At 32.8% G+C, this 20579-nt stretch overlaps 1 protein-coding gene and 1 non-coding gene across 3 annotated transcripts; both read left to right on the top strand.

Moving 5' to 3' along the window:
• Positions 1–244: 244 nt before the first annotated feature.
• On the top strand, positions 245–16362 carry LOC113228027 (cytochrome P450 9e2-like). 2 transcript variants are annotated; one of them, XM_026461164.1, is made up of 9 exons: positions 245–506; positions 5421–5572; positions 6849–6972; positions 7399–7517; positions 7701–7879; positions 8188–8255; positions 8953–9168; positions 10724–10975; positions 15250–16362. In XM_026461164.1, the coding sequence occupies exons 1-9, from the start codon at positions 245–247 to the stop codon at positions 15411–15413; spliced, it is 1536 nt and encodes a 511-aa protein (XP_026316949.1). In that variant the 3' UTR covers positions 15414–16362. The 2 variants fall into 2 exon arrangements, with proteins under 2 accessions (XP_026316949.1, XP_026316950.1); XM_026461165.1 differs by lacking the exon at positions 10724–10975.
• LOC113228088 lies at positions 15597–15713 on the top strand. The gene has a single exon (XR_003310260.1). It is a non-coding gene; the product is annotated as a U5 spliceosomal RNA (small nuclear RNA).
• Positions 16363–20579: the final 4217 nt, after the last annotated feature.

Raw genomic sequence — 20579 nt, 5'->3', positions numbered from 1 at the left:
AATTGAAAAAACAGCGTCAATCATCAATCACCGGATCACATCACGTGGAGTACACACCAATATTTATTATTATTTATAACCACAGACAGTACTTTATTTTATAGTGATTTTAGAATAGAAAAATAGACAGTGGAGTACACACGCATTATCATTGAGTGCATGCGTGCTCGTAATTTTGTTTTTGCGCATTTTGCTATCGCTTTGTCCCAAGTGTCAAAAAAAATTAATTTGGAAGTTAAAAATAATGAGTTACGAACATTTCGGAGGGACTAAAAAAATATTGTCCTTCGTAGCAGAAGATTGGAAGTTGTTATTATTTTTGACGATATTGTTCGCCCTATATTTTTACTACACTAGTACATTTGATTTTTTCGAAAAGAAAGGGGTGCCTTATCTGAAGCCTACAATTTTTCTGGGTACTTTATGGCCCAGATTGACTGGAAAGAAGTCATTTCACGATTTCCAGTTGGACATTTATAAACACTTTCAAGGCCAACCTTATGGAGGTAAGTTATAAATTTAAAATTGACAAATTAGACACTTGAGCGACATTCCTCAAAGTCTCCCTTGTCCTTAACTATAAATAAAAGTGAAGTAAAATCATTTTAAAAGTGAATTGAAATAAGTGTCATATTCATACCTGTTATTAGTGTCATATTTCTACAAAATATTTGTAATCTGAGCCTACTATGCTCATTGTCTGTATTTAAAAAAAATATTTGATTCATCATCATTTCAGCCAAAAGACGTCCACTGCTGAATATTTGGAAGGACTGTACATTACCATCGCACGATTTGAGGGGTGAGAGGGGGGAAGGGGGAGGGGAGGGGGACCCTTCGTGCAAAGTTTCAAAGTTAGGAAGTTAATAGTTTTCGAGATATTAATTTTTGAAAATTCGAAAAAAATAACCTCAAAAAATCATGTTTTCGCACCGAAGAGCGGGGTAAACCCCTCCCCCCGAACCCCTAGCGGGAAAAACCCACCCCCAGACCTCCCCCCCTGTCCCCACTTCCTGTGTTATATGAGAAACTAAATTTAACTTAAAACCAGGCAAAAACGCAAAATCCTAATTGATGCATACATCAAACAGTAAACAACAACAAACAACATGGGGTCCTTTTTGCGTTTCGTTATATTTTTGCAAAAAAAAAAAAATTGTTCAAAAATAAAAGCGTACATACTAATTATAGTAAATTTCTATGTTAAATTTACAATTACGTATTAATTTGTGCTGTTTAATTCAATACTGCAAAAAAAATATTGCACCAACCAAACGCTGTGCTTTCCTAACCTACAAAACCTGTTTCCTATCATTTATTTTCGAATATTTCAATAATTTTTATTATCAAAACTATGAGTTTCCTAAAGCTAATATTTTAGGATTAGACTGCTAATTATGTAATCTATTCACCATATTAATTTCAACTCTCAACTCGTGCAATGGTAATGTACAGTTGAGCCGAATATTTGGTTAGCCTACTAAAATTAAATAAAAATATCTGTACATATAAAATTAAATTTATTTATTTTTTAAATTATGAAATTGACCTTAAAAACCACAGGTGTTAAAAAAATTAAAAACCAAATTTTCAATAATTGGCATAAAAGTGCTTGATCCCTAGACACTTTTGATGTGACCATATTCACCTATACCTGTTACTTCTATGATTGTTACTTAAATTATATTTTAATTGCTTTGCCTCTTCCAAAATTAAAAATAATTGTAATTTTTCTGGCTAGTATGCTATTTAAGCGCCATTACTTTAAAGAAGAAAAATATTAGTCATTAATAAGTATATCGACTGCCACAATAAACAGTATTGAAACTGCAAATTCAAAATTTTTTTTTATTGCATCAATTGTAAGAGTATATGATATACTATTAGAAAAATATATAGTTTGGTAAAAAAAATCATATTAAGGGAAGTTTAAAATTGAATACTATCGGTACTACACACTATGAGCAACAAACATTATCAACTAACAAACAATCAATGCTGTTCTAAAGCGATGGTGTGTGCGCACAGTTTGCAATTGACTGAATCATCAGTATGTGTTGCGATGCGATATGAGTGGGTGAGGGCATGTCTCTTTCGTTTACTTGCTTGTTTTAGTTACTTATTTGTTTGACTCTTTGTTTTTTTAAATCGGAGTTTAAAAATGAATAGCCGAGGTAGTTGCGTGGTTAATTTCATTATAAAACATAAACAACAACGTCACGGTGAAACTACGACTAATGAAAAAAATTATAATTAACTCGGTAAGTATTTACAATTTTGTTACATCCCTTCATAATATCATAAATAAATTATCTAAAATATGACTTACGTAACTAGTTCCTAAATATTTTTAAAATAATTTGTTCTTTGTCTCGTTCTTTCTTATCTAAGTGACCAGATGGCTGGTCAAACAAGAAAACTTTCGAAAAGGGGAGATTTGATAGTGTTCTAGGTGTATGTCATTTCGACAAAGTTGTAAATGGTACTTTCTACAGTATACTTGTTTATTTCTAGTCTTAGAACTATTGAATGTACCACTTTCCATGGTTTTCTATAGAAAACATCTATCGAGTCTACCAGTTACAATGTTGTTCTACGCTAGCTATTTCGTAAATTGGCAGATTCGATTTTTTTTAATGTTTAATTCTGAGTGTAAAATAGGGTGGTTTGCATTAATATTAGGCATAACTGGTTGACGACTTTACCATCTCAGTCAGACATGAACATGAGACCTGTAAAGACCCTGAAACCTTTGTTTGTTTGAAAATAAATATATACGATTTATTCTGATTTCATGATTATAGCTTGTTACTATAAAATATGTTTTTTTTAGAATCTCCTGTGTGTGACAACAATTACATCATAATGAAAAAAAAATTGTAATGAAACCTGCACATCGAAGAAGGTTCACAAAACTCGGAAAATGTGTGAAGTCCCCAACCGCATTGGTTTATGGTCTGAACCTTTGCCTGAGAGGAAATATGACTATGGTCTAAATCTTTGCCTGAGAGGAAACCCATGTCCAGCAGTGGATCGTATAAAAAGGTTGATGATGATGATGAAGCCCTACTGAAAAGCAGGTGTCGACTTATGACAAGCACATTTCAAATAAGGAAACTGCACGAAAATCTAAAGCACAAGTACTGTAAAATTTACATTATGGCACTTAGAACTGCATCAAAAGTAATATATGCAACATACGATTTCCAAAAATTTCTCAACTGCCTTTCTGGTGAAGTGTCTCTCTTTTGTTTTAAAAGCACGTTGTTACCGATACATTTTACTACTTGCGATAATGGGGATAGAGGACCACACAATTTTGGCAAACTTGGAGCAAACGACGCAAACTACCAACTGGTAGCTGTTTATTAGATTTTGTAGACATTGAATTTTGGTCCGAAAACTGCACTTGGCAAAATCGCAATAGTGATATACAGCCTTTACATGTATGCCAGTAATAAATATAATATCGACATCACACAAAGATTTCGTGTTCATACACGGGTTTTTGTGATATTTATATAGTTTTCCTAATGTAAAAGATTCTTGACAAATTAATTTTATGTAATAAATATCTTATTAGGAAATTAAACAACTTTTTTTTTCGAATCTTTTGAAACGTTGGTTTGTTTGAAAAAACAAATACGGGCGATTTAGATCCCAAAAAAAATAGTTTCATTTTCTTAGTGTAACAATCGCGAAAACCTAAGAACTCTATAAACCCCTTAGTGTTTCACGAACAAGTAAGTAACAATTAGCAACAGCTCCTTGTGAAAGAATTCGTCCAGGGATGTACACCTTTACTATTTGTGCCGCCAAGTAGTAATTGAGAGCATTATTCCGTTCCGGTTTTGAAGCGTAAGGGTTCTGGTGAAATTACATTTACATGGACTTGTCAAACTATGTCTAAGGGTGACAGCGATTTAAAGCTCTGAGTGGCACTGCAACTGTTATGGATGGGCGTGTAGTTACCATCAGGCGCACAACTTGTTCGTCCTGTCCCTTGATATTATATATAAAAAAATAAGAAGACTAAACTTGTCATGTTACTTATTTTTTCGATTTTATGTTACAAAGTAAAAAAAAATATTTACATAAAAAGACTCAAAGAACTCATGCTACAGTACGAAAGTTCATTTAAGATATTATGGTTAAAAGTTGATTTGTCTGTTACTCGTAATGAATTCCATACAAAAAATTGATTTATTTCATAATTAATAAATATACGTTAGTAAATTATAAAATCAGTGTTTTTATTCATTATATAAAAGTTGTCAATGAAAAGTACCGAAACTGGTAGATTCAATATTTGTTCAAATTTTACAAGCCCTGAATACAAAGGCAATCACACTGTACCGCACCCCCGCGACGCGACAGAGCGCGAGACGCGGAATCACGCGCACGGTGGCGGAGACGCAGATCTGCGTCAACGCGCGGTTTAATCTGCGCGTAGGCAGCGGTCTAGCGGCCCCCCTTCACTTAAAGTACTCGCTTCGCAGTTGATCACCGTAGTGATGGTATATGTAGCCGAGATCCTTCTTTGATAAGAATAGTTAATAATACAGAACTCATTCAGGACGCTGCAGTTATACTGTCTATTTGGTTTTCGTTTACTCGAATAAAAAGACACCGAAGATATTGGATACATCCCTTTTTACGACCCAGATCAATAAATGGATAATTTGAACTTCATTACAAAGATTTAGGAGAATATTAAGATAAATTTGGTCGATTTTCAACAGCAAATATAAATTTATGGACGTCGAGATCTATTGTAGAAAACTGAACACGTCCTTAAGCTTAAAAATCTGCGCGGTAGTGCGGAGCGCAGTGTCCCATACCCTGCGGTTCGCCGCGCCCCTCCGCGCGGGGCCGCGGTAAAACCGCGAGAAGCGTTGTCGGTGCGTTCGACGGCGCGTGTTTTCCATACAAAATAAAATACTTCAGTACAACGTTAAAAAACGCAGCTTCGCGCTCCGTCGCGTGGCGCGGTGCAGTGTGATAATCGCCTTACGAATCTACCACTTTCGATTAATTTCTAGCAAATTCTAACAAGGTAAACTGTTGAAAGTGAAATATCTAGAAAAACACATACATTTTTTAAAATCATGCTAAGGCCTAAGAAAACACATAAAATTAGCTATCATAATTGGGTGTCACTTTCACGACACTATTAAAACTTATTGTTCTAAGTCTAAATATAACTTCAAACTGGTCTACTGTAAAGTATGCATTTTGTAGTTTCGATATTGTACGTTGCAGCAGTCGATATGTATATAGATCTGAAAAAACTTTCATTTCCTATTGTTACATATTTGATAATTATAATAAATGAAATGTATTTATTATAATTATATGTAATTTACGAACTTTTCTTTTTCAAGATATCTCAGTTAAGACTGTTTTTTATTTTCATCCAGGTACATTTGAAGGAAGGCGACCATCTCTATATGTGTTTAACCCTGACCTAATCAAAGCAGTGACAATTCGGGACTTTGACCATTTTGTGGACCGCAACTCTCTCAACCTGAAGGAACCTCGATATTTACGTAGATCACTCCTTGTTCTGAAGGTATGAATTAATGTTATCATGACTCGGTGCTTAACCACTTTAGGTACTTACTTTTGAGATATAAGAATTTAAATTACCCTTAAAATTAATTGTGAAAATGAACTGTGTTTGTATGAAATAATATGAATGACCCCTCTTGCAGCATATTACGTGTTCATTAACTCAAAAGTCACTTATGGTATAATAATTTAGGGAAATTGTACCACACCATGGGATATCTTCATATTACAAAAGAAATGCATAAGAATATTGGACAATATTAAACAAACTGACCCATGTAAACCTTACTTCAGCAAATACAAAATATTGACTAACCTCCATATACATTCTTGAGTATATGTATATTTATACTAAATGACGACCTCCTTAGTCAAGTGACTTGAACACCAGTTTTCTTGGTGACGCCGTCTCTGAGGTCGCAGGTTCGATCCCCGATCTGTTCAATGTAGAAACTAACTTTTTTATATTGTGTTGGGCTGGGTATTTGTGGTGCAGTCGATATTTCTGATTAAGTAATTTGTTTGTATGAAGAGGTTGAACAGTCATGATGGAAGAAAGCGCGATATGGGTTTCCTTTTTAAAATATCTTTGTGTGCTTCACGAAGTTGTGCTTCAAATATGTCGCGCAAAAATAGGAACGACCTACCTCCTATTCAAAAGGCAGTCTCAGTCAGTCAAAAGATTTAAACGCCAGAACAGCGTGGGGAAATGTATAACCCTCAGATATTTAGTAATAGAGTTGAGAGACGCTGTTTAGTTGGTATAGCGTCAGGCACCGTAAGCTAGAAGACGGCGGTTCGAATCCGGCCGGATCGAAGGAATTTTTTCTGAGTGTTCGATCTTTGTATTAATAATTATAACAAACCAGTGGAATAATTTCGCAAAAAATAATTGAATATCAATTCAATAAAAATTTAATGTATTCTATGTATACATCTATACATAGAATACATTAATTAATTAATTTAATGTATTCTATGTAGTTTTTATACTATATATACTTCCACTTTATTTTTAAGTACAACAAGTGCCAGTAAAAAGGTATTATTCATAGTTATTACCCAGGTCATAATTATTACAAAAAGCAGTAATGAAATTGCTGAATAATATAGTCACGAATGCGAATTTTACTAGGCAAACTATAGGTAACTATTTTAAATTGTCAAATGAAATGACCTTTGGGTCGAAAATTATCACACTAGTGTTGACCTTTGATAATAATATTTACAGTATCTGTGAAATTAGTTGTAAAACATTGCATATGCTTATGTTCTAGGGCACAGAATGGAAGGCAGTTCGAAGTACTCTCACACCAACTTTCAATTCCCTCCGTCTGAAGAAAATGCTACCTCTTATGGAACATAGTGCCCAGAAGATGGTTGAGTTTTTAAAACAGTATGGTAAGTTGGAATGTAATATTTCCAAGCAATTTAACAATCCAAATATATCTGCAGTCTTGACGAAAATCAACCTTATGTCAATGCGATTAAGGTAACACAATGTATGTTTAGAATGTCTGTAAGTGAAAGGTTAACGTGTTATTTTGGGACCGTAAAGTGATAGGGGAACCATCTTTTGGCAAAAATATTTGTGTTGTCATTAGACGAAATTCGTTCTCTTAAATTCTTGCGGTTCATGCATATTCAGGAGGATCCACATCTATCAACTTTCAATTTTTCGACATTCAAGAACTAATCTTTATACAACACATGACAAGTATATTTTTCACTATGGTGAAAAATGTACTTGTCCTGATATGTCAGGACTACATTTTTGTTAATTCTTTTTTGTTAATCGGATATTTTATTTAATAAATATTTTTGCAGATAAAAAAGATGTGGAAATGAAGGACACAATGGGCCATCTCACTCTGGAAGTTATAGGCGCTTGCGCATTTGGTATTAAATGCGATGCTTTAGATGACGAAAACGCACATTTCGTTAAGGTAGGTGTAACTTCAATTAAGTGATTTTTATTGCAACTACAGCAAATGAACTTATACGACAATGAAATATATTAGATTTTGAATAAAATACAATTTACCATTTTAGGAATCAAATTAATAAATTTTACCGCAACTTTAGAAATGTTCTACAAATATTAAACAAAATTTATTTTAACACTTCAGGTGGCCGAAAAATTCAACTACATGACAAAATCGAAGAAGTTTCTCATATTTTTTGTTCTCATATTCATGCCTAAAATGTTCCAATATCTTAACATATCTCTCATACATCGCGAGACTTGTGAGGAATTGATGGGAATGTTAAAGGCTGCCAAAGCTGAGAGGAGGCAATCGGGAGTTAGGTAAATTTCCTTTGTTAATTGCTCCTACTGAGACTTCATACTTATTGTTGTATTTTTTATCATACTTCGTACAGTTTTATTATTTTTTATTATAACATTTTACAAAACATAATAAAATATGACAGTAGAATATAAACTCAAATAATTAAAATACGCTACGACTTTATAAAATTCGCACAAACTGTCGACTTCTCTCTTAAATCAAAGTTAAGTAAAGTTGGTTCTTTGGAATTTGTCTTATTCAAAACTATTATACTATGATAGTAATGTCTGCTTTGCATGAGTATGAAATTAAAATTTTATTACAGAAGAAATGATTTCTTACAATTACTCCTCGACGCATATGAGGAAGACAAAAAATCAGGTAACATGAAATGTAAGTTCCTTTTATTTGTATGTAAGCATTACGATTAGAGCCGTAGTAGCTTAATGGTTTGACCTACCGCCTGTCAAGCAGAGGTCGTAGGTTCGAATCTTAGGCGGGCACCTCTGAGTTTCTCGAAATGTATGTGCGAAATTTAATTTGAAATGTACCATGAGCTTTTCGGTGAAGGAAAACATCGTATTGACACGTCCTCGTCGAAAAAGATTCACAACATTACGAGTGTTTTCTTTACCATTCGCAGATCGTTCACATGTTCATTTTCCACGTTGTGGCCATCTACAGCTCGACTTCTCGAACATCATAACTTAGATAATTTAGAAGATAATTTAGAACATTATGAGAATAAATTTTCTTTCGTAGGTAATCGCGTAATGACCTTAAAATTGTCATCTTGTTACATTAGTGCACATAATAAATGTCATGTCATAATAACACAGTTATCTTGTTAAGCAAGGAATATCAACGTATTATTTACAATAAGTGTATTATAATGGCACAAACAAACTGTTATTCTAACAAAAAATATTGTTTTCTCTACACAATAGATATTACTTATTTATTCATGGCAGAATAAATAGTAATCTACTTATTTACGTACTTGTATTATGAAAGAAAATTTCTTCTCATTGTCTTGTTCACACATAAAACGAATATATATATATCTTATAATTAATATAAAATGTTTCAGGTTTGGACGACGATACAATCGACGCACAAGCCTTGCTATTTTTATTAGCAGGCTACGAGACCTCTGCAACATTATTATCGTTCGCCATATACACATTAGCAACACACCCTGAACTACAAGATAACCTGAGGGCTAATATACAGGAAGAAACTGAAGGAAAAGAATTAAGCTATGATCTCCTAATGCAGTTGCCGATGCTTGAAGGATTTCTTTTAGGTAAGGTTTAAAGTAAGTAACTAAGCACTCGTGTTATGGAAATCGGAAACAACGACGGTACCTCAAACACCCACATTTGAAACAACTTCTTCAGTATCACATCTCAAATTATTCCAATTAATCTGTCTTTGTCTCACTACCATACAATGCAATACTCCAAAAGTACACCTTATATATTCATTATTGCACCAAATAAAATACAACAGAAATATTAGATTAACAGAAAGTGAGAAGGTGGACTTATCTCTAAACGAGATCTTTTCCAGCTAACCCAAGGCAGTGAGAGCTAAGGTTATGAACGGGCAATAGCATGCAAGAGAGAGCGCGGAAGAAATATAATATACATAAATAAAAAAATACCGTTTCTTGCATAAGTATTATAATGAATAATAATAAATAGCATCAATATGTAAATAGTGTAGTATATACATGTAGGTACACAAATTCATATATACTACATAAATAAGTATGTAAAAAAAATACTATAAGATGATTACTAATAGTTAGATAGTTCAGCGAGAAAGTGCGCTTTCAACCTTTTCTTGAAAGAAGCGATAGACGGGCTAGACTGGATATGGGAAGGAAGTCTGTTCCACAACTGCGTTGCACGAGAAGAAATGGAGTTAAAAACGAGCATCTTAGTGATGCACGGACGCCTTGAACGGGTGGGAGGGGGTAGCAACTAGAACCGGGAACGAAGGTAGGAAGGGCAGTTGGCGTCATGAAGTATATTAAAAAAGGGCGGACAGGATATGCACATCACAGCGAATGCGAATTGGGAGCCATTTTAGCCGACCGCGAAATTCGGAAACACGGTCAAACTTACGGAGACCGAAAATAAATCGGATAGCCAAGTTTTGTAGGCGCTCTAGTTTATTCATAAGCTCTTCGGTCACATCTAAATAACAAACGTCGAGTAAGGGGAGTAGAAGAGTTTGCGCAAGCATAATTTTGTTATGAAAAGGGAGAAAGTATTGGAGTCGTTTGGGAGAGTGAAATGAGTCAGCCTTTATCATTCGTTTCCTGATCCTTTTTGAAATATTTGCTTTTAATAGATGTTTCTCATTTTAAAAGTTTTTTTAGCCGTTGTGATTCTTGAAATTATGTTCGAAAAACCTAATTAAACGAATGGAAATAAATAGTCGGTAGAGTCATCTGCCGCAGTTAGCTGAAAGGGCGCTTGTGACAAACACTCGAAACCGAGAAAATAATGTTCAATTAAAATAAAAAATATCATTAAAATGCCTTAACCCAACGTAAGTCTTTACTTAATGTAAACATTTTCAGACACTTTTCATTAAAAGTCATCAGAATGTTCGGCGACGAGTTTTAGGTCAATAGTACCGTGTCTCCATTTTTGCACACGTGCAAAAAATCATGTACCTATTACTTTTTGTATAGAACTACAATTTTCTTTGTTTTCTTTCCGTTGTTTTATCTGTGCAGTTAGCCAGTTCTCAACAATATTACGCAGGTTCTAATCACAACAGTGACCACAATGAATTAGTCATATCGTTACTTATTAAAATCAATGTTTCTTTTATTAAATTTTCAGAAACCCTGCGCATTTATCCACCCCTTGGCCGACTAGACAGGTTATGTGTCAAAGAATATACTCTCCCAGGAACCAATGTAATGGTTGACGTCGGCGATGTTGTATGTATAAACGTTATTGGTATCCACATGGACCCTAACTACTATCCTGAGCCGGAAAAGTTCAAGCCTGAGAGGTTTATGTATGATGAAAAAAAAAATAGACCGTCGCATTTGTTTTTACCTTTTGGCGTTGGTCCTAGAAATTGTATTGGTAAGCTCTTGTTGTTAATATTCTTGCTAACCCTTTTTTTCCCGCTACACTTTATATAGTAAATAGTGTTACATTTTTAAGCTTTCCTCTACAATATACTCGTAATATTAAAATTTGATTACACTTATTAAAATTTTTTTAAGAATTAACAATAACACATTTTCCAAAAAGCCTTTTATAAAATTTAACACCTTGTAAATGCATGTTTTGTCGTCATATTCACATTTCTTTAACTAGCAGTTGTTGCGAAAATAAGATAATCAAAATACTTAAAAAACCGACCTCAAAAGTACGTGGAATCACATTTATTTGCCAAGTAGTTTTGAAATATCCCCTAGTTCGCCACTATACGGGACTTGACACAGGAGATAATAAAAATCAGTTCTCACTACTCACAGTATATTGAGAGAGAAAAACGCCTTGAATTAGAGAATAGCAAAATCAACCATTAAAATAATTGCTTCTTATAATAAAATGATTCTTCATGCGTGAACAGCCACCCTTAGAGGTGGATGATTTTCTTCAAAATGAAATGGGACCACTATAGAGGTACCCTCTTTCCAACAAAAAGAGAATCATGAAAATCGGTTCACAAATACCGGAGTTATCGCGTAACACACATACAAAAAAAAACATAGTCGAATTGAGAACCTCCTCCTTTTTTGAAGTCGGTTAAAAAATTCATAAAATTGAGTTTTGAAAGGCCCGCGCAGGAATTTGTCGTCTGTATGACTTACTTCCTGAATAAAAACCGATGTTATGCTTGATGAATTAATACTTAGAGGATGAAAAAATAAAGGAAAGGAGCTGCCCTATCTACGGAATAAACGTACCTAACCAAAAATGTCCACCACAAGTGGCGGATTTAGTGTTGTACCATAATCATAGATAAGTCAATATTGACATGCAAATGAATAGCTTGAATGTTGAAACTGTTTTTATAGTATGATTATTACTAGGCATATAATGAGCCATTTTAATCAAAATTAAATATAAAGTTATTTACCAATAAATGTAACGATGGAATTGCATTATCATGTAGGTAATCTAGTTACATTCAAAGTTCTATTAAAATTTGACTCTTCAAAATGGAGCAAACAAACGAAGATGGTATTTGATCCAATTCGGTTCTGCAATTCAATTCAATTCTGTTCGGCAGTTCTATAATTTCCAACCACTCTCTTTCTTTTTTCATTTGTAGGTAAACTTTAAAAATAATAATAATGAAATAATAAAATCCTCGTAGTGAAATGTTTTAATAACAGAATATCGATAATATGTCTGCTTACAATTTATATTAATTGTAATTCATGCGAATAATTCACTAAAACATTTGGCCAAACATTGGTTTTGACATTTGATGTACTTTCCTTTGACAACCGGAAACGGTTACCAAAGGGTACTGCAAAAATGGCAAAATGAGGACAGTTGGCATTTAAGATGACGTTACGTATTTTCGATTCCCGTGTTTGACATAAATCAATGTAGTGCTATCTCTTTTCGCTTACGACGCCACGCAGTAGTTAAAGACAATAAAATGTTTGTTTTCAATGTCTAAATGCATCATATACATGTAACGTCTGATTTATATATGTCAATATAACGTGCCCTTTGGTTTCCATCTTAGAGGATGGAAAAAAATAAAAGAAAGGAGCTGCCCTAAGTACAGAATCAACGTGCATATTACCAAACTTTGAAAGTTACAAATGGCGGATTTCTTTAGTGTTGTACCATAATCTATCGATAAGTCATTATCGACATGCAAATGTATGGCTTGAATTTTTGTTTCTTTAGTTTACTGTAACCAAAGTATGCCTAAACATACACAAGTCTGATAATTTAATCTCGAGTGGTATATTATTATAAATGTCAACACACATTTTTAAACTTAAAAAAAAAATTATTTTCAACATTACAACTGGTAACTTATTTAGTAAAAGTCACCAAACTGCTGTGCAGTTTGTTGGCGACATGCGCATTCTTGCTTAATTATACCTACTTTACTTGTATTTAACATTAAGTAGTATTAATTGTACTTACTAAATAAAATATAAAAATTACTTTAAGAGGTACGCCTTTAACCTACATTTTAGTACATATTTACATAACGTCTTTTAACTAACCGTCAAGTACAAGTCTATTCAGGTTTCTGCGGATTCTAGTATTCCCGTTAATTCCCGGGCTTTCTTAAGCAAATGAATCCATCAAGCAATTTTAACACAGAAATAATGGAAGTAGTTGTAAAAATCAATTATCGGAAATCAACAATTATCATGTACTAGCTTTTCCCCACGACTTCGTCCGCGTACAATTTTTATACAAATGAAAAATATTCAAGTATGAACCAAATCGCACCACGTGTTAAAAAGTTACCATACAAAGTTTATTACCCCATTTCGCCGCATTTTTTAAAAACTGTCATGCCATTTTTTTACCATTTTTATTGTAAAATATTTATGCAAAGTTTCGTCTTTGTAATTTCAAGGAATATTATTTTTCATGCAAACGTTTTTAACCGTTTTCGCCCTCTTAGGGGATGAATTTGAAAAATCCGTTCTTAGTACTCCTTCACTAAAGAAAATTAACATACCCTCAAGTTATCATGTTATCAGGCAAGGCAAGGCAAATAGGCTGTCTATACGTTGGTATGTTGTCATTGTATTGCAGGCTTTAAAAAAATAGTCATTTTTAATAGTTAGAGTTGTCATAGGGAAAAATCAGAAACGAGTGGATAATTTTGTTTTCAGGAACTGAGAATAGCTAGTAAATGAGTCTTGTTTAATCTAAATTGAACATAAAATTATTTACCAATAAACCTAATGATGGAATAGCATTGTCATGTAATCTAGTTACATTTAAAGTTCTGTTAAAATTTGACTCTTCAAAATGAAGCGAACAAATGAAGATGGTCTTTGATCCAACGTTTATATTCGGCAGTCCTATGATTTCCAACCATTCTTTCTTCCTTTTTTCATTTGTAGGAAAACTTGAAATAATAATAATAAAACAATAAAAACCTCATAGTGAATTGTTTTAATAACAGAATATCGATAATATGTATGCTTAAAAGATCAACACTATCTCAAAATAATCGTTAACAACAATCATCAAAATATACAAACAAACAGGCAATCTAAAGTAACAAAAGCAAAAATTGGCAAGATTTATAAATAAACTACTTAAATAAGTCTAATTACATAAAATATTCGGGCTATTGTGTGATTTATAGACAAAAAAATAACACATGCCTGTGCAATGTAACATTCGATTGATTTGCAGTTTTTCTAAAGCCGCATCCTTTAATGCTGCAGCGTCGCATTTTTATTAATACCTAATTATTCTCACTGTCAATATTTTTGTCCAATTTAATTATAATACATGTGAATAATTCAATAATACATTTGGAAAAACATTTGTTTTGACATTTGATGTACTTCCCTTTGACAACGGTATCATGTACCTCATGTACTTGAAATGGCCACGGTTGACATTTAAAATGACGTTACGAATTTTCGATTCCCGTGTTTGACACAGACCAATGTACTATCTCTTTTGGCTTAAGACGGCACGTAATAGTTAAACAAAGACAATAATATGTTTATGTTTTCGACGTCGAAATGCATCATATACATATAACGTCTGATTTATATATGTCAACGTAACATGTCCTTTAGTTTCCATAGTCTAAGGTTTCCATAGTCAAAGCTGGGAACCAAAGCGGTGGTTTAAATACTTAGACTAAGTATTTAAACCTAGTCCGTTTAGTTCCTTTTAAAAACGTGCGGATTGAGTGAGCATGATAAAGTATTTGTAAAAAATTGAAAAACGCACTAATCGATCTGTAATTATAACCGATAGTTTAACTAAACTTTTACTAAAAACTAGTACAATAATATTATATGTAAACATATTACTTTTGTAGATCTGACTGGCCCTCTGTGAGAACTGAGTGAGCACACATTAAGTTATTTTTCTCTTGTTTTATCTTTTTACAAATAGAAAGATTGGTTTCTACAATTGTTTTAGAACTTTTACTTTTAAATGACTAACACATTTTAAACATTTTACAGAGGGTGCTCACTCAATGCACACACACTTTAAATTATTGAATTTAAATACAAAAACAACACTGTACAAACAAATACATATGTTATGTTATATGTTTGATATAGATTATATTTCAGTCATAAAAAATATATGTGAAAAAAGTTGCTATTGTCAATTTAGTCTATTTAGAATTAATGTTTAATCTCCTACGTGTTTCTTGTTTCTAGGTCTTCGTTTCGCCATGCTTTCCGCTAAAACGGCGATGGTAGCTCTCGTAAAGAACTTCAAATTTTCAACCTGCGAGAAAACGGAAAAGCCTGTAAAATTTTGCACAAGTGGTATGTTGCTGAAAGCTGAAAATGGCCTTTGGGTGCGCGTAGAAGCTTTATGATTCCATAGCACATAAACAGCATGAACTATGTTGAAAGTCACCATTATCAATTTCCCTTGTACGAGGAATACCATACACATTAAGTTCCTAAAAAATCCGCTAGATGGCATTAGGATCGAAATGAAACGCGCTATCGTTTTGTTACGCGCGATTGTATGTAAGAAACTCGAACAGCGACCCTGTTAACTCTGGTTTCCCTTCAAAACGCATAAATCTTTCGCCTTTTACTAAAGATTTCCGTGGAGGGGAACACTCAAATGAGTCTTAGATAATTTTTTGTCGCCCTGCTAACGCGGGGCCTATAATATTTTTTACTTTGCTACTTGGCAAGCTGCTGGTACTACGAACAATAATACAAGTATCGTGTTTTACAGATTTCATGTTTTCTGTTTAACTGTATTGTATTCCATTGACTTGATTCCATATTTTTAAATTATTGTTCCTTTTTTAGCTAATGTGAATGTTAGTAAATTTTAAAGTAGTGGGTATGTTATAATAATATAACAGTAATATTATGTAGACGCAGCATTATTTTTGAATTATTTATGGGTAATTTGTATAAAAAATTATAAGCGAATTACAAAGATTTTTATATACATAATAAGTGATTATAAATGTACAAATTGTAATTTCTAAAATTTTGCATGTTACCATTGTGTCTGCATTTCAAAATATGTTTTTACGAATCTAAAATAATCTCGATTTTGTGATATTTATAATGTAGGAAGAACTAATGTTTGAAGCCAGTTATTTACCTAACACCTATATTTTTGCCGCTTTAATGAGAACGACGCTATCTACTACACAAGGGTAAAATTATTTCTTAGTTTCGGCTGAGATCTCCAATATATTTATATTGGAGATCTCAGCAATGGAATTTTAGGTCGTTTTAGGACATGAAAATTTACTATATTTTTGTCACGATTAACCTGACTTATTTGACGTAGTTGTAGAGACAAAAACCTCTCTAATATGTACCTAGGTACAGGTACATACTAGAGAGGTTTTTGTCTAAAACACTATCCATGTAGATGTTGTTTGACATTAATACGACAATTTGTTTTGTTTAATCATATGAAAACTATTATACATATATGGGAATAAAGTAATACAATATTTTAATATAACACCCCAATGTTTCTCATATTGTTACTTTATCATAACCAATGTTAGTATTATAAGAGGTTCTGCGTTTGATTCTCGGGTACCAAAGGAAACGGGTATTAAAGGAAACCAAACATTGGCACCGTTGTTCCCTGTACACAACCTATATAGTTATTTTTAATACAAATATGTATGAAAACAAAACTACAAGATTACTATTCTACAAGCAAATATTACTTGCTACCGTACAGGAACCAAAAAAATGCATGCACTTATTTATACCGGTACTGTAGCAAGGTTAGGTACCGGCCATTCTGTCATCTATCTATTCTCTCAGCCTAATTACCGTAACCATTTCGGTGTCCTCAGCCTAATTACCTTAGCCATTGTTTTTTCTCACTTAATATACCCAATAACATTGAAATATGTATGTACAACTTTATTCTTAACTAAAGTATGGTCTAAATGGCATTAGAATAGACATTCATTCGATTTAAGAAACGAATATTTTATGGAATGGATACGGTAATCAGTAAAAGCTCGAGCGCGTAAGACGGACGTGTTAACAATTTTTGCAGATTATTTTATATTTCGGTTCATACAATTATCACCTTAAATTACTGATTACTAAAGACACACTTTGGCTTAAGCACTGTGCATCACTTAAGACCTCAATCTTCCGAGTGTACTAGTGTACTCTTCATATCCACGGGGAAACGAGACAGCCTCCTTATTTTCTCCACTTTCGCACTCGGCGTGTGTCCACAACAAGTGAGTTACTGCAACACAGATCTACGATGAATAGCCTACTACGCTCACCGTCTGGACGTGGCACTCGTACTAGACTTGGCGGTTCGCAACCAAACTTATCGGAGTCAACTTTGGACAGTGAACTGAATCAAGTAACAATTCGAAATAAACGAAAACAACCTGAAGATGACAACATCACTATTAAGAGAGAGCTATCAGCTATTAACCATTAATGTATCAAAAATAAGCTACGTCATCTTCTCAGCAAAGAATAAAAAAATTAACACCAACAGAACTAAAAATAAACAATTAAGTAATTAAAAGAAACACTAAAGAAAAATATTTAAGCATAGTATTAGATAATCATTTTACTTGAAAGCCACATATAGAAAAAATAAAATCTAAACTACTATGTATAACGGGTGCATTGTGTGGAAACGAGAAATGCTTCCCTAAACAAGTACGCTATTTTATCTACACTTCTCTTACAAAACCTCACATTGATTATCTGGTTGAAGTCTGGGGAACTGCTAGTAAAAGTAATCTGCGTGAGATTCAGATTAAACAAAACAAGCTAATTAAAATACTTTTCGGGTATAATTATTGCACACCTACGGATAAAACATATAAAGAAACAAGATTACCATTAATCTCTTCTTCTATAAAATCTTATGTGTACTGGACTTGCATGCTAATAAGGAAAATCCTAAACAATAATATAAATACTGTCATTAGTTTTAAACAGAAATCTCGACTGCAGAGTATTAAACTGCCTAGTATGAATAACTTAATTCTCAGACCACCTAGAACAAATTACGGTAAATAGAATATAGAACATGAACGTGCTAAACTGTACAATAAACTGCCAAATTACATTAAAATGCAAAAACGATAGCTGGATTTAAAAAAATGCTTAAGTCATTCATTCTTTCACAACCATCGGTATGTCACGATTATATATATAATTATAATGTAATTAAATGAGTACAAAATAAATAAATATACTAGTAAAAGTAATACATTAACAATAATAATAATAATAAATACACACCGTAAATGCGAATTAAGTTAAAAAAAAAATCATATATATGACTAAATAATTGTCCTAAAAGTGGATAAAAACTAAAAAATGAATTCTGTCTGTCATATCTAGATGCGGGATGGATAAGTCCTAATTCTTACATCCATGTTTTTGTTTGTTGCGTGAGTCGTTTTCAGATAACCTCCAAAAATGTGTCTTTCTATAACTTTTATGTTATTACATGAATGCTAAGCATTATTTATTTAATATGATTGCTTGCTTACTTAGTCTGTGTTACGCATAAAAAGACTACTTTACTACGTCACAGTAATAAATAAAAATTAAAAAAGTTGTCAATTTCTCATTCACGGGAGCCGGTTCCACGTCGCCCTAATTATAAGAAAAGAAGATAAAGAATTAAACACTCGTGGAAATCGCAATATTTCTCATCGAGGATAAACTCTAATAACTTTCACGTCGAATACATACCGTAACTTTCCAATTTATTATAAACAAACACGTTTTCTTGGGAATACAAAATGTGTTTCAATTTTTCTTATCATTAGTGTCACTTCAACTAAAAGCCTCCTAATAACAAAAGTTCATACCGCATCATTTTCACTCTTCGTACACGTGGGAAGGGGCTCCTATCGGATAGGAGTGTACACAGTGAAGTAACCTGTGCATCTCCCGTTTAGCAAAAACTCGACTTAAATACCAATTTCAGCGCTAGTGACTAAATCGTTCTCATTCATGTAAAGCAATCTATCTAAATAAGTATTAACTAATAGTTTTATAAACTTTATTGTACATCAATCAGATAAAGGGAACTTTAAAATCCATGCACTTTTATAACGGTTCAGCATATTTTACACACTTGACAATAAAAAATGTATCCAAATATCATTATTGTCGCTCTCATTCTTGTCTACTTTTAAGTCAAATAGTTACTTTAAGCCAAATATTTACTTCAAATATAACAATTAGATGGTAATAGTGGTGGTGATGACGGTGGTGACGATGATGATGGTGGTGATGATGACGATGATAATTGTAATGATGATGACGATGATTGTGATGATGATGTGAATGGTAATGATGCTGATGATAATGGTGATCATGTTGATGATGTTGATGGTGGTGATGATGATATATGATGTACAACAAAGTTTATATGACATTAACAAAATACTTATTTAGATTTATTTATTAATTACATATAGATAGATAGATGATCTTATACGGATGAGAAGCATTTTGATACAAGAAGTTATATTAAAATATATGTTACATGTTAAATGTTTGTTTTGTGAACGATAAAATGTGTGTTGTAATAATAATTTCTCCTTACTGTGCCGTCTTTCTCATTTATGTTTATGAGAAAATCATTCATGTGACCTAAAATATCGTTTTTTGTTGTGTTTAACTTAAATATTTCTGTGATTTTATAATTATTGACATTGCTTGATTTTATTTGTACGTTTAAGACCTTATACCCAAAAGAAATAAGGGTTTTACAAAATCACTCAAAAAGTGCCATTGAAATTCGGAAAGTGAAATTCACCCGCGTGTGAATGCCGGCCGCATCGTGCAAATTTCAAATCGTATGATTTTAGGGTAGTTTTCAAAAAATTGCCGTTTTTAACAAAAAGTAAAAAATGTTTAGATGTAATTTATATGATATCGTATTCAATTTGTTATGTAAAAATGAGAACCTTTCACTACAAGGTAACAAGAAATAGCCAGTTTTCTAGCAAATAAGAGGTAGGTTAATTAGAAACTGACAGGTTAAACTAGATACGGCCAGGTTAAGTTAGAAAAGCCTCTTAATAATACAACAGGCAAAATTGTAAAAATGAACACAGGTTAAAAATCAGTTTTTTATTAATTATCGAAATCATCGTATTCAAACTTTCATTATGAGGTATCATTATTAATCTGAAACTGAATTAGTCTCAAAAATGGCATTCGAGTAATCTAAACTTATTATTACAATCATAATTAATCAGTCAAGTCTAGGGGTCGTATTCCAGAACTGTACTCAATGCTCAAGTCAGGATTTGAGCAGACTTGAGTATGATTTCAGGCACTGGAAATACAACCCTAATGGCAAGGACTTGAGTATGATTTCTAGTGCTTTGAATCATACTCAAGTCCTGACTTGAGCATTGAATAGAGTTCTAGAATACGACCCTAGGTTACAGATTAACTTATTTATCGATCTTTAATTGTCTTAGCGACTATGTAAATTCGAATGCTCTTATCCTTTTAGAGAAAAATTTAAAATAAGG

Source organism: Hyposmocoma kahamanoa, unplaced genomic scaffold (genome assembly GCF_003589595.1).
Source record: "Hyposmocoma kahamanoa isolate Upper Pololo Valley unplaced genomic scaffold, ASM358959v1 220, whole genome shotgun sequence".
Taxonomy (NCBI): Eukaryota; Metazoa; Arthropoda; class Insecta; order Lepidoptera; family Cosmopterigidae; genus Hyposmocoma; species Hyposmocoma kahamanoa.
This window is presented reverse-complemented; position numbering and strand designations above follow the sequence as displayed.